Here is a 15760-nt window from a genome sequence, read left to right as displayed (position 1 = left end):
TGAGACCACATAGGCTCCTGGAAACTTCTACTTCTACTTTTCAAAGTACGAAAGTCACTTTTAAAGTAAGAAGTAAAAGCACCATAAAGTATCATATGGAGGAGAAGAGGAAGAGGACCATGTGCTTTGGAAGTGATCCAGCATTGCATTATTAGTCTTGAAAGGTGAAAGAGACCTTAATTTTATGGCATCAAAGAGGTTTTAAATGAAATCTTTTCAAGAAAAGCATTGACTTTTCAGTCTGTGCATCAGAGCTAGATCATCATTTCCCAGTGTAACAAAAGAACTCAGTGTAAACAGTTATCATGGTGAAAATCATTGTTGAACCTGTTGCTACCAACCTGTGTTGGAATAGATACAATTACTAATGAAATACTTGCTCCCTATGATGCTACGGGTGATCCTAATCTACCAATGGACAGTACATCTATATCAAATTGCTGTGCTCTGCAACCAAATTTGGGCCCTGATCTAGTATGATACTTAAGCGCATGCTTATTTTAAGCACATGACTAGTCCTGCTGACTTCAATGAGACTAAGCACGTGCTTAAGTGTTTTGTAGAAGAGCTATCTCCACAAAGTGGTATTTCTTTGATGATGTCTCTGAACAAGTTGATAAGCAATCCCAACTCAGCACTGTTGTTCCTTTTAGCATAACATTGTATCCTCACTGTTTTCTCTCCTGAGGGAGAAGGAAGGCTAGGAACGGTAAAAGATGAAGGTTTTTATATTTTCAAAGCTGACATGGGGATTTAGATACAACTCCCAGGAAAAGCAATTTTGATGAGAGTTATGTGTCTAAATTATCTGGTTGGCTTTGCAGATCCCAGCTGAAGTACTACTTCTGCTGATGGCCAGCTTTGCTGTCAGCAGTCAAGGTTTTATAGCTAAGGAAATGTGATGCTAAGTGGTCATTGCTAAACACATTACTGCTTTCATTGTTTACCTGAAATTTATGAGTAAAGGTAACTCCACCAAAACACCGTGATACCCATTAACCCTTGAGAAGAGCAAGATTTTGTCACCTACATTATCACCATGTCCCTTGGTTCTTTGCCATGAGTATATTAGTGTGAGGATCGGTGACGTGACTAAGTACACATGAGCAGGCCAATTTTAAAGATGCATTAACATAGCTCCGAACTATGTCCACCTGCTTGAATCATTCCATTATTTGTGACCAATAGTTGCTCTGTAAAATCGTATCAACAGGTGCCTTAGGCCCTAAATAACACCAATCAATGTCATAATGCTAAAGGATCTTACCTCCATAGCATAAACTTCTGTATCTGATCTCTCTTATGGATAGAAGTCATGAAGTTTCTTTCAGCCATTGTATTCCATATATTCTATATTAAAGAGTTGGGCTTGAACCAAACTTCTGGATCTGAACATTCCTGACATTTGGCAAAGTTCAGATGCAAACTTTTCACTCTGAGCTCATGGACATTTTTCTCCCATTGCACTGAAACTATTTTAGATGAGATTTAAGAGTGTTTGATATGAAATGTGTGAGAATATGTTCTAAAAAATCAAACTTTTATCATTTAGCAATTAAATATCAAGAGTTGTACATTACATTAGAGAAAATATTATACAGAGATACCACCCGTATTTAAAAAATGTTAAGTGCATTATAATATATGCACCATTGATTTGCTCATTTGCACTCTGTCACTAAAGCAACTTTTCAGATCTTACTCTAATATCTGAAATCTCTCAGCAGCTTCAAACACTTGCCATTTTTTATTTTCAAACTAACCTCCTACAAAATAGTTCTTCTTTCCCAACAAATGTGGAATTCTAATTCATTATATAAAATATACAACTGCATAGCTATATATTTACTATACTGCATATGATTATTAGGAATAAAATGAGATCCATGATCGTGAAGGATTTATTTCTTGATTTTCTCAACAGAACTATAAAAAGAAACAGACTAAACTGCTTTCCTTTTTTATTTCATAGGTCTGCTGTAACATATGTTCCTGTGCAACTAGTAGCCCTGATTTTAGCTTACACTGACACAAATGATGGCTGATAAGGAAATGATAGGATTAAGCTGTTCAGGGACTTGCAATAACTTGTTATCACGAGGCCAGCTGCCATATCAGTTTTATTAACCCACTAAATCACTCCTAATAAATAAGATAATAGTTTTCAGACACGATGGATAAAAGCTAAGATTTAACTGATCAAAGTCTACAAAGAAATTAAAATGTAACTTGAGCTCAAACACAATCTCCTGTGTGTCTACTCTACCCAGTATGTACATTTTCCTGAGTAGCTGTCACAGGTAATTCACAGATCATGGTGATTATTGTTTATTATTTCTATTCTGGGAGCGGCCACATTATGCTAGGCATTGTCCAAACACACAAGAGGACACAGTCCCTGCCCCAAAGAGTTTACAGACTATTATATACTAATCTGAGACAGTGTTTACAGCCTTTTCTATAGTGGGTCTCCTCCCATCTAGCTGGGATCTAGCCAGGATCCCCATCCCTTCAGCAATATGGGAAATACAGGGTAGTCATGACGAGAGCTGATTGGAAGCCTGCTCTACAGTGAAACGTGCTCTTTCATCTAAGCCAAAAAGTTCTGGTTTCAACAAAGATTTCATCAAAATGGGGTTTGGGATCCAGGAAGAGAAAGAAAGATTCTTACACCCTAAAGGGCAGTTAGGGCACTGTCCTGGGATGTGAGTGAGACAGGTTAAAGGCTCTATGCTGCCTAAATCAGAGGGATCTGGGGTGAAAAACTCTGCTTTCAATCAGTCAGAGCAGGGACTTGGAGCTGTGTGCCCTACCTACCATGACACCCGCACACATCTCTGCCTCTCTGCCAACACAATTCTATTGTCACAAAAACCTTCCAGTGCAAAATGAAAACAAATGTTGGGACCTCAAAAGCTGCTGAGAAATGGAATTGTCATTCTCTGGTCAGCTCTGGTTGTGGCTGTGCTCTATCACTATCCTGACATATACGAGGTGAGAAGTACATTGTGAGATAATTTATTCATGGAAAGTGCGGGGGGCGGGTCCTTTGAAATATTAGATTGTAAGCTCTCTGGGGCGGGGACTGTCTTTTGGTTCTATACTTGTACACCACCCAGCCCAATGGCATCTTCACTGGAGTTTCTAGATGCTACAGTAATACAATTAAAAATACTAAACAAGAATCTAAACCTTAGAACTGAAATAACTCCATTGTGTTACATTCTTTAAAAGAAAGAGTCTGAGTGCGAGGAAATGACTGTGTCCAGCCGAAAGAACCCAGCTTTGCTCCCTACCGACATGTCTGTATTATAATGTGGTGCCCAGTAGTACCTAACCTCACTCAAGCCCAGGTTCTGACCTGCTTATTTTCATTAGTGAGCAGTTAGGCTATGTCTACGCTACAAGCCCTACAGCATTAATGGAAAGGTTCCTACATTAATGGAAGGGTTTTTTCCATCAGTGCAGGTAATCCACCTCTCTGAAAGGTGATAGTTAAGTTGATGGAAGAATTCATCCACTGACCTAGCTGTGTCTGCAGTGGGGGTTAGGTCAACCTAACTATGGCACTCAGGGCATGAAATTTTTCACATCAATCTAGATAATCCACCTCTCCGAGAGGTGTAGCTAGGTTAATGGAGAAATTCTTAATAACCTAGCCACGTCTAGAACAGGACTGAACTATGGTGCTCAGGGAGTGAAATTTTTCACAGCCCTGAGCAACATAAGTAGGTCGATCTGATTTTTAAGTAAAAAGGAAAAGGAGGACTTGTGGCACCTTAGAGACGAACAAATTTATCTGAGCATAAGTGAAGTGAGCTGTAGCTCACGAAAGCTTATGCTCAAATAAATTTGTGAGTCTCTAAGGTGCCACAAGTCCTCCTTTTCTTTTTGCGGATACAGACTAGCACGGCTGCTCCTCTGAAATCTAATTTGTAAGTGTAGACCAGGTCGTCTCAGTGTAAATGAAAATCAGGCCCATGATGTTTTCAGAAAAAAAAAAAAAAAACAGATAAAAAAAGAAGATCCCAATGCCGGATGTTTGAGCGAAGCCTCTTGGTGCCTTACCCATCCGAAGAAAGCGTTCAAGAGCAGATAATCCATAGGAAAACATCACTCATTGATACTGTCAAGCTCAGTGAGCCTGTGCAATCTGCTGAGCAAACGCCGGATGAGCTCTATTTCTGCACTAATGTTGTACCACGTCTTCGAAAAGAGGTGTGGGCAGTGACACTCATCTCTACACAATTAGTGCTGGAGCTAGATCCCCATTTATAAATACATATTTATAAACTGTGCTATTACCTCTCTTTTAAACACCCCCCTCAACTTCACAGAAATCAAACCACCTGACGTTTCACAGATGTGGGATATTTACTGAAGGTAGAATTGCCTTTTTGAAGGTTTGGGGCAAAATCTGGTAACTGTTTATTAGATATGACAGGTCCAAAAAACTGAGGTGCATTTTGGGGACTTTTTTCTGGTATTTTCTGGTTTATCATAGCAATAGAATGGCTGAACCGAAGGTCCACATTCATTGGGCTATGTGGGCCTTTAGAAGAACTTGACTAGTCTGGAGAATTTGTGAGCTAGTTAGTTATTTATGCATACAATGCCAACCCCATAACGTTTAGAAGTCTGTATGAGATCAGAACCAAAGTTCTGGGACAATACATCAGTCCACACTTACATTAGGATGCCTGTAGCCATGACTGAGCTGCTACAATAAGAGATTTCACTAAAGCAGACAATGCATGATCACCCTTCCACACCGCCATGCCCATCAGACTTTTAACCAACACAAGCTTCTTTCCAATAACAACTTTACTCCAAAAACTTCCTTTCAGCATTTAAAGGTGACCTGCAAAGGGGGAAAAACGAATTTGCATTCCATTTGTTATTTTTCTTTGTGGTATGTATAGGGTGACCAGATAGCAACTGTGAAAAAACGGGATGGGGTGGGGGGGTAATAGGCGCCTATATAAGAAAAAGTCCCCAAAAAGGGGACTGTCCCTATAAAAACGGGCCATCTTGTCACCCTAGATATGTAAATAAAGCCTGAAAGATTGTTGGGCTTCCCTCCTCAACTATGCCCCCCCCCATCTTGTCACTTTACAATCGAAATTTAGGTCTTGTCTCCCCTATTTTTCCTGGAAAACTCTATGGACCATTGGGAAACTGGTAGGATTTATGACATGAGAGAAATGAGGCAAGTGGAATAGAGTTGATAGAGATGGGAAGGGATTTTTATTCCAAATATTTAAAACACTTTGGTTCATTTTGTTTTTGTTAATACAATGCCTGAGAAACACTCGAGAGGGAAAAAATACGTTGCTATTAACAATTTGAAATTGTTAATTTTTAATCAGAGAAGGATTTGATTAAATCCTAAAGCTAAATTCCATATATGACATCTCCAGTGAGCTCGCCAAAAAGCCAGGGAACCGACTTGCCGTTCCTGATATTTCTAAGATAAAGTCCAAAGTAAAAAAATAAGCAGCAGAGGGAAAAAAAACTTTAAAAAACAATCAACCAAACATCCTTCAGGCCATATAATATAAATAATTCAAGAAGAACACAACCTTATGTTTTCCTTTTGCAGACCACCTTTATTTTCTGTACTTTGTTTCACAGGTAAGAATTTTTCACACAGTCTTTTCCCAAGAGTTTTCTTATTACTCTTATTGTTATGGTTTTCCATCTTTGTTTGTTTATTTTTTTCCTTGTTACTTGTCTCTGTTTTTCAGTCTTGCCTCAATAAACCATCACTCTACTGTGATCTCTTCTTTGAGTCAAGTCTATTTTCCTATACCCTGATTCAGGAAGGCACTTAAACACATGCCTAACTTTAAGCATGAGAGCAATCCTGGGACTATGCCTGTATTTGAAGGCACATGCATACTTAAGCACATCTTGAATAAGGTCCAGAATAACTATGGACTAGTGCAGATAGATATATTCACAGAAACATGGATACCATTTATATCCCTTAACGTTCCTCATAGCAACATGGGCATTCTTAGGAAAAACTTCTTCTGAAACCAATAGAAATTCACAGATAAGAACTTGACTAAATTGGACTCAAGGTTGAGAACTGCTAACTTTTTTGAAAAATGCCTTCTAAGAACAATAAAGTTTAACCAGACCCCCACTCCCCAGAAAAGTGTCCCCCTCACTTTTGAAATCCCCAGAATTCTAATTTCAGTATAAACTTTACAAAACCCAACTAAGTACGGAAATTAGCTTTTAAGGTCACTCTAACAATCTTAAGTCTTCCCTGGTAGCACAGCCTCATAGACAGTCAGCTTCAGACAACACAGAATGTTGCATCATTAACTTCCCACTGTTGTACAGCCTATACTCTATGTGGATGCATGGATAACGGTGCCTTACTTTGAATGGAAGAGAGTTTACTGAAATACCTGATTCCTAATTATTCACTGATTGTGCATCAAGGAATCATTTAGAACACCCTGCCTCTGTCCAATTTTGGTTTTCATCATATATGGTGTATTGGTGCATCAGTACACTACATTGCTCCTTACGTCCTTAAGAACATACACAATCCATGGAAAGACACACTTTTTACATTCTTGAACCAAAATCAAAATCACATTGGGGAAACTCAATCACACTTCCTCAGAGCTCCTGGGGTATTCAGAAAGAAAAGATGTTGTCATACTATGAGATTCACAATAACATTACACCTGCTCTGCCTAGAGCTAAAAATGTAAGTCCAGGATGAACACCGACATCATTTACACACTAGGCATCATGCTTACTTATCATAAACACACATGTAAAAAATCATCATGCTGTACTCCTAAAGCACAACACTCCACAGACCAGCTATACAAATCAGCTGGTGCATCTGATGAAGTGGGTTATAGCCCACGAAAGCTAATGCCCAAATAAATGTGTTAGTCTCTAAGGTGCCACAAGGACTCCTCGTTGTTTTTGCTGATACAAACTAACAAGGTGACACCTCTGAAACAAATCAACTGGTTGATTAGACTGAAGAAGTCTGCAGCTACAATTATGAACTCTCAAAGTCCTTCTAAAACTGTCCTTAACAAAGGTCATTTGTATATTTTCTTCTAGGTTTAGCACTAAATGTCTGTCTCTAGTAGTTTCAGCTGAAGCTTTACTGTAATTTGGAAATGGGAGTGAAAAGCTGCCAGGTTTGCAAACCAGAATAATAACAATCATAATTCAATGATGCAATTTTCCCAGCAAAAATGAGCAAGTATAACAAATACCTGACAAAAGTTTGGAAACACCACAAAAGATCCATGACATTATAAAGATAATGGAAAATCTGGGAAAAAGCCATTACATTTAAAATCATGCATGCAATAATTTTTCTAAAATTCAGACTGTTTTTCAGTTCCATCTCTCTCTCTCTCTCACACACACACACACACACACACAAAATGTCATCTGTAGCTCTAGTTATCTGAATGCAGATTTTGTGGTTTAATGCATAAAATACAGACACAGAAGTATTGCATGTTGTACTGTCTATATGCTATGGGGATACAGGGATAATTGTGCCTTACTTTGAATGGCCTCTTGTCCCAAGCCGCCGTGTGGTAAGCAGGGGGAATTTCTGACGAATGGTCTAATGAGAAAGTCAGGCATATTAGTTTCTAGCAAGGGCATGTTTCCTTTGTCAGCAGCTCTGAAAAGTTTGTCTTGAAAAAGCAAATGTTGAACAGTGGATAAATATTTATTCCTGAACATATTAAAAATAAAGCGTAGACTTGTAGTATAAGAGGAGACTGCAGAGACCGAAAACTGTTACATTTGTGATTCATGAATAAGTGTTATTTCAATGCTATCAAGATCCACAAACAACTAAACAAATTGTTTATGCTTTCTAGAGCCCAGAGTAGAGGTGACTTGAAAGATTAGGGCATTCAATACCCTCAGTCATCCCACTTTGTAACTCCAGAGCTCCCCATAAGTGTGTACATGCAAACACACACACACCACAAGATCTCCTACCCAGTCTCGCTCTTACTTGTCACCACAAAGACTAGTTGTCTTCAGGAGAAACCCATTCAATGGGTTGCACTTAAGCAGTACTGGATTCTTTGCCCCAGCCTCTAGGGAGGCCGTCAGGTGGAACAAAAGGACCGGTAGCAGGGATTCTACTCCGGCAGGTACTGTGGGGTGTGTCTGGGCTCTAGGGGAGGAAGGAAGGCATCAGGCCTGTGTGGGCTGGAAGGTGTTTAGGCCCTGGGGAAGAAAGGTAGGTACCAGGTGTTGGCACTGGAAATGGAAAGAGGAGATGCCGGGCCAGGGAGTGCGCCAGGGGACTGAAAGTACTTGAGAGTGCTTCTGGAGGAGGAGGAGAAGCAGGAGTACTGGGGAGTGGGTCAAGGCTGTGTAGAGGGGATGACACAACTGGGGACCATGGGGAACAGGGAAGGGGCAAATGACTCCTTGTGATGGCTCCTCTCACTCCCCCCACCCTGAACCAAGCTGCAATACTGCAAAGGCTGGAGAAAGCCAGCTCAGGGAGAGCTCCCCCACCGCAGTGCAGCAACAGGCCAGGATTCTAAAATCATGTCTGTCCCACTTGAGCAGTTCAGGGTGGGAGGAAACTGCTGGGGTGATCTCATAACACCCACATGAGAAATGACATCACACTGTGCTAAAATGTTTCAGCAGGTGGGGGTAGCTTTTAACACCCACTCCTAGCCCTACTGCACCTGCTGGGGCCTCGGACTCAGATCTAGAGACTGACTCATGCCAGTAGGACAGCTCTGCTGCATGAGAGGAGGAAGCAGTGGGCACTCCCTTCCCTGGCAGGCCAGCTTTGCTGGTTGGTATATATGGGGGAGAAATGGGAGAGAAGAGATATGTCCTCACCCTCACCTACTCCCTTTCAGACAGATAGTGCCAAATGGGGGAGCAGGACCTATGCTTCCCAATGGGATTGTGGCCAGGCTATGGGAGTGGGGTGCTCCTTACTGGTCGTAATCTCTGCCTGAATAAAATACAGTGACAGAAGGATTTCCATTGACAGTAGGATACAATGACTGAATGCTTCCCATCCCTCTGACAGGGCATCACAGATCCACAGGGTGTGCTATGCCAGCCCTCGACAGGTGAATATTTGAATTTTGATAGAACCTAGGATCTCAAAGCACATTGTGAACACTGCTTGGTTTAGTTTTTCACTCCGTGGGAAGTAGTTTTATTACAAATCTGAGGCATAGAAGGGTAAGTAATTTTTCTAAGCTTGCACAGAGAGTCAGAGACAAAGCTAGAGATAAGATTCAGGTGGCCTGGTTCCAATTCCCTTTCACTGATGACTCAGACACAATCACTCTGGATTCATCTTGATGCATATTAAACAATACTAATGGAAACCTGAAAAAAAAATGACCCAAACAAAACTGCCGTTAATCCTAAGTAAGGATGGCAGGATTTGGCCCTTAGATATTTTGTTTTGTAATGGATTGATTTTTCATCTTAAATGTGCAATCTGGAGGCTAAGACATACAAATTTCTCTCTCTCTCTCTCTCATACTTATATGACCCCCCGCCATTGCCCTAGTATCAGAGTGCCTCACACTTTTAATGTATTTATGATTACCCCCATTTTATAGATCAAGAATTGAGGCACAGAGGGACTAAATGGCTTGCTCAAGGTCACACAGGAAGTCTGTGGCAGAGCAGGGACTTACACCCATGTCTCCCAAATCCTAGGCTAGTGCCCTAATCGTCTTTCCACACCAATAATAGTTTCAATGAGGCTTAAGGCAGTAGATGTACAAAATGAAAAGTCCTTTATCCCATAAGCAGAGGAAATAAAATTCACAATAAAAATACTGTTTAAGTGGAAATTTGTTGTTTCCCCCAATAATACTGAAGTCATTTAAGCAATGTGAGATGGGAACTCCCCAAATACATTCAATGCAGGTAACAAAATATGAGGAGTGAACGTTTTATGATCTGGAGTTGATTTCCATTACCGTTATTTCATTAGACTAACAAATGCATTTCTGTAAGCAAACTGAATGGATCAGTGGTGTTTTACAAAATTGATCTGTGATGCCTTCTTTGTTTTCCGTTTCACTAACTGTATGTATGGGATTTAATTTGGAAAGTCCATATCTCTCACTCTGGTTAAATGATTTTAGGACTAATTGGGTGGGAGAGGTTGAAGGGGGGAGGGGGGGTTCAACAGTTTCCCACTTAGAAACTCATTCTGCTCTGAACTCTTCTTCTTCTCCTACCGAACCTCACAACATTTCTCTCTGTTATTGCACTAAAGACTGCCAAGTATAAAGCTGTGTGCTCTGTCCCAGATCCCTCAGGCTGCACCTTTTATATGAAGAATCACATCCCTCTCATTGCAAAGCAAAGGTTGCGAGAGAGAATGTCTCTTCCGTATTTCACAGTGCAAATCAAGAGGAATCTTAATTTCATTCCTTTGAGGTTGTTGTCTTAGCCCTGGTCTACACTAGGACTTTAGGTCGAATTTAGCAGCGTTAAATCAATGTAAACCTGCACCCGTCCACACGATGAAGCCCTTTTTTTCGACTTAAAGGGCTCTTAAAATCAATTTCCTTACTCCACCCCTGACAAGTGGATTAGCGCTTAAATCGGCCTTGCCGGGTCGAATTTGGGGTACTGTGGACACAATTCGATGGTATTGGCCTCCGGGAGCTATCCCAGGGTGCTCCATTGTGACCGCTCTGGACAGCACTCTCAACTCAGATGCACTGGCCAGGTAGACGGGAAAAGAACCGCGAACTTTGGAATCTCATTTCCTGTTTGGCCAGCATGGCAAGCTGTAGCTGACCATGCAGAGCTCATCAGCAGAGGCGACCAGGCAGAGCTCATCAGCAGAGGGAACTGGGGCCTGACGATATGTACCCAGAACCACCCGCGACAATGTTTTAGCCCCATCAGGCATTGGGATCTCAACCCAGAATTCCAATGGGCAGCGGAGACTGCGGGAACTGTGGGATAGCTACCCACAGTGCAACGCTCCGGAAGTCGACTCTAGCCTCGGTACTGTGGAAGCACTCTGCTGAGTTAATGCACTTAATGCACTTAGAGCATTTTCTGTGGGGACACACACACTCGAATATATAAAACCGATTTCTAAAAAACCAACTTCTATAAATTCGACCTAATTTCGTAGTGTAGCCATACCCTGCGACCCTGTTCAGAGGGAGCAATGCAGGTTTAGTTGGACCCCATTTAATTCAAAGACGCAGGGGCTCTAGAAAGCATAAGGATTTGTTCATTTCTGAGAGTCATGATAACAGGGGAGGAGTTAAACATGCTTCTGTGGAAGAATTAGTCTGACAATCAATGGACCGCCAGACGTTTGCTCCTTTACCTTCCCAAACGTCGCAGCACAGGCAGGTTCTAGCTTCTCTTTCCTGCAGAAGTCTAAATAATGTGCATAAAGGATGCACCTCGGTAAACAAACTCCCTCACACACGATGTAGTTTTCTTCCAGCCTGCAGAGTAAAAACAATCACCAGAATGAAAAGCCACCCCGTGGGTTCCCCCGTTTTGTTGTCCCTCCCTTCTTTCCCACTGCCCTGTCTGCAACATTTACTGAGAGCTCTCACTACAGCTTACTAGTCAGCAACTTACTTACAGCAGCTTGGGCAAGATGGAGGAGTGGAACGGCGTATGCTGGTCTGCTGTGCTTTATGTGTGACAACCAGCACGGCAGCTTTCTTCTCCAGCAAGAGGGAGAACAAAATCACCGCCGCCAAATAAGGGGAAGGATTCCTCCCTGGTGTTACTCCCTGAAACGCAACTGATTTACCCGCAAGGATCATTTTAACCCTATCACTTTTGACTGATCCAGAGCCTAAATCTAGATCCTGATTCGGTGCCTGGACTAATTCAATATGCAACTTCTGTCTAAAAACCCAGAGAAACTGGAAATGCTTATTTAGAAGGGGCTGAACTGGAATTGAGGCACAACCTCATCTAGAGGTTATTTTTGTTTCCCAGACTCCTGTCTGAACGGGTGTGAGCCTGCATCTCTTAATATCTTGCCACTTCATTTAAAAGTGACACAGAGGCTAGCAGTGATGGACACCAAGGTGGTACTTCAAGGAATGAAACGAAGCCTGGTCCTTTCATCTCGCATTCGGTGAATATGGCGTGTGGGGATACCTGTGAGCTCTCAGCCTTGGAGCTATTTCACCCCTGGCCCATTTCTACCCCTCACTATTATCAATGCCATTCCCACATAACAGCTTCCTCTTCGCTCAAATTGCATACATGCATAAAAGGACTTGCTGTAGAAACCTCTATTGAATCGGTTTACGGCCCACTCCCCAGCTTAAACTAGTCTGAGAAATCTGGGGTAGCAATGCAGTCCTGTGTTTACTTTATATGGTTTTCACTGTTAGAGGAAGTAATCTAGGGCTAAATCTGAAGTTTGTAACAAAGATCTCGCTGACTTCAGTGGGAGATTTCCCTGACTTCAACCATGCTCCGAAGGGAATATTTCCCAAAAAAGGGCTGTTCTTGGGTGTTTTCTTTGCTCGAATAAAATACAGTAACATCAGGGTTTCCAGTCTGGGAACAATGACCAGCTGCATTACAATTCAGTAAAACTACCAAAGGCATGACAATTAACTGTTCCTTTCACAAATGTATGTCTTAATTAATCACTCATCTTCACGTTTTTCCAGGATATGGCTATTTATTTTTAGAGGCAGGGGTAACAGTATCGCATTGAAATAAACTGGTGCTAGGCAGCTATAAATCAGATGCTGGTTAATATTGAATTATTGGGTAACCAGAAGAGAATATTTCTGTTGGGATCTTTATGCTTTCAATTGATTTCTATTTCGGAGGTTTGGCTCAGATTGTATGTTGAGCTGCGATAAATCAGTAGCAGTGAAAGTATTCGTGAACAGGTTTACACTTCCAGAGACATGGCCTTAAAATGAGTCCCACTGCGTTTTACTACATTCTGCATTAAAGCTAGTAAAAGCCACCCATATACTCCCTAGCAAATCTACTTCAGATATCTTGTGAGCTATGTTTTTAGATCGGTTTTTTCCCCTCCAAAACAGCACCAGATTAAATGGCAAATATTGTGAAAATGGGCTACAGAGACCAATTTCATGACTGGGTAAACAAATACTTAAATTCCCTTTGTGGTCCGAAATCTTAATTGTTGATTCATTTGACCAATATACAGCAATAGACGCATTTCTGCAAGTAGTAAAGTAACTTCCTTTGGGAAAGCTTTCCTTACACAGATTTTACCACCCTAATGCACTCAGACTTTGTAAATAATTATTAGCTTTCCTCCCACGAAAGAAAGAAAGAAAGAAAGAAAGAAAGAAAGAAAGAAAGAAAGAAAGGAAAAACTCCTTGTAGTACAGGTGTGCTCTGTGTGTAGATGGGCAAGAGCCTTACCACTGTAGGGTGAGCTGGGTCTGTTTCTTTTTGTCCTTCATAATCTGCGTGATGGTTTTCTTCGGAGACAGGTTTTGGTCGAAGGATTTTATTTTACTGTCATGAATATCTGTATCCTCCTCTTCTGAGGAAAGGGCTTCACTGTTAAAATGTATTTCTGAGTGTCAGGGGGAAAAGAAAATAAATCCAAGTGCATCGTTACATTTGTTTATCACATTTCCATTTGAAAGAGTATTTTCGATTTCCCTGATTCAATCCTAAATTCCCTTCCTTTGATTTTATATCTCTGTGGGTACGTTGATTTAGATATCCGCACGCGGGTGTATTACACAGATACTTGTTACATGTCCCTACTCTCTGCGATGAATTAGGTTAGACAGATAGATCTATCGAGTTCATCTAATGTATCTATGCAATCGCCAAGTACGAGCGATATCTGTGTAATGTGACCGGTTGTGTATGCCAGGGATGGTCTAGCACCGGCACTACACTCCTGGCTTTGAGATGACATAGACAGCCTCAGATCCAGGACTACACCTATCTACCTAAGACTCCTGGGGCGCAGGGAACCAGCCCTATGGACACACTGAAATAGACCCGCTGCCTGCAGGTGGGAGCGGAAAGCGGGGAGATAGAGGCACGATCCGATGCTCTTCAGAGGGCAGTTACACCGCAGTTCCCCCGCGGGGGTAGCGCTCTTACCTGACTTGATCCCAATGGGCAGGCCAGGCTCCGGATCGCCCTGCTCTCGGCTGTCCAGCGAACTGGCTTGCTGCAGCGCCGGGGCGCATAGCCCCTGCTCCGGGTAGGAGAGCAAGGCCTTCCCCAACAGGCCCTCATAGCAATCCTCCTGGAGCCCGGGGGACCCCTTCTGCGAGGGCTGCAGGAAGGAGTCTTCTTCTCCCTCCGGCGCCTTAGCCATGCTCTTCATTGGCACATTCCCCCAGCTGCGTCCATGCGAGCAGCAGCCCCCTCCCGGGGGCAGGCAGGCGTCTCACGCCTTCAGCAGGGCTGGGGGCGCAGGGGGCACCGACAAGGACATCAGCCCCTGGGCCAGCCCCGCTTCTCCCCCTCCCCCTCCAAGCAGCCTGGTGCCCTAGAGGAGTCTGACTCTGGGTGCCACTCTTGCAGATCAGCCACCCCAGCCACGGACACTGGCAGGATGCCTGCAGCAGGAGAGGGACGTCGGAGGCAGGTTTGGCTTAACCTATAGTCCCAGGGGGCTGCATGGCTCCTCCGTCCCAATGAGATCGGGCCCCGTTCACAGTGCCTCGCGCGCGCCACACGCCCAGCTGCCTGCACGCCCTTTATGCTAGCCGGCAGCCGCAGGAGCGCTGCTCTTCCCCCATCCCTCCCTGCAGAGGGGCAGGTCCCAGCGAAGAGCCCCCTTCCGCGGGAGCCGCCGTGTGAACTCCACGGGATCCGACGTCACTGATGGGACTGAAAGCGGTTTAGTCCTGGCCCCGGGGGAGTGAGTGGGGGGACCCGGCGCAGAGCCGAGCTGGAGCAGGGTTAATGGTTAACCCCGCAGAACAAGTATTTCTGATTGTGTTTCTAGCCCGCCTTTCATATCTCCAGCGGGGCGGGGTCCCCGCAGCACCCAGGGGCTTGAGAAGAAGCAGCGGTGCCCACGGTCACGCAGGTGGAGGCAGAGAAACTTACAACCAGGCTGGCAAACAAGTGGCACTGGCGCGCAGCCAGGTCAGGGCAGCCTGCCCAGCTGTCCCGGGTCAGATCCTTCCTCCCAGAGGGAAGAAGACTGGCCAGCTGAGGGGGGGAGGGGAGGAGGGGCTCTGCATCTCACTGAGCAGGGCCAGGGATCAGGGAAAGAACACAGTGACTTACATACATACCATCCCCCAAAAGTCGGGCTCTGGCTCCACCCTGCTCTGACCCTGGCATTCACTGTGGGTCTTTAAAAGGACTTGCGTTTGCATTGCTCTTTAAGGGAGAGCACAGAGCTGGGTGGGCATTTTGCGTCGGGTGGGTTTGCCAACTGGCCGAAAGGGACACGTTGTGGAGAAATGTGTCGATGATCAGAAATGTGTCTGATACAATCGACACCTTCCCCTGGCCTGGTTTTGGAACTCAGCCTTTCCATTTTTCATTTTCAAAATGGCTTTTTGTTCTGAGGTTTCTTTTCTTTAAAATTCTAATTTAAAAAAAAAATCAAATGGTCAAAATGGGAAAGAAATATTTTGATTTTATTGAAATGAAACATTTCCATCAATCCAAAATTATTTTAGTCATTTGTTGATGAGAATTTCGTTTGACAGGAAATTTCTGATTTTTGTGTGTGTGTTCAGGTTCCATTTCAGAATGGGACAAATGTTGAAAT

The 15760-nt window shown here is 43.2% G+C and overlaps 1 protein-coding gene across 1 annotated transcript in view; it reads right to left on the bottom strand.

Moving 5' to 3' along the window:
* The window catches only part of RFX6 (regulatory factor X6), a 51321-nt gene extending 36774 nt beyond the window's left edge, over positions 1 to 14547 (bottom strand). The window contains exons 1-4 of the mRNA XM_007056767.3: positions 14125 to 14547; positions 13423 to 13579; positions 11366 to 11489; positions 7560 to 7621 (exon numbers count right to left, since the gene is read on the bottom strand). Of these exons, the coding sequence (XP_007056829.3) occupies positions 7560 to 7621; positions 11366 to 11489; positions 13423 to 13579; positions 14125 to 14353 (572 nt within the window). The 5' untranslated portion in view covers positions 14354 to 14547. The remainder of the gene's footprint in view (positions 1 to 7559; positions 7622 to 11365; positions 11490 to 13422; positions 13580 to 14124) is intronic.
* Positions 14548 to 15760: the final 1213 nt, after the last annotated feature.

Source organism: Chelonia mydas, chromosome 3, assembly GCF_015237465.2.
Source record: "Chelonia mydas isolate rCheMyd1 chromosome 3, rCheMyd1.pri.v2, whole genome shotgun sequence".
NCBI lineage: Eukaryota > Metazoa > Chordata > Testudines > Cheloniidae > Chelonia > Chelonia mydas.
The sequence above is the reverse complement of the archived record's forward strand: the minus strand, read 5'-3'. Positions and strand labels throughout refer to the sequence as shown.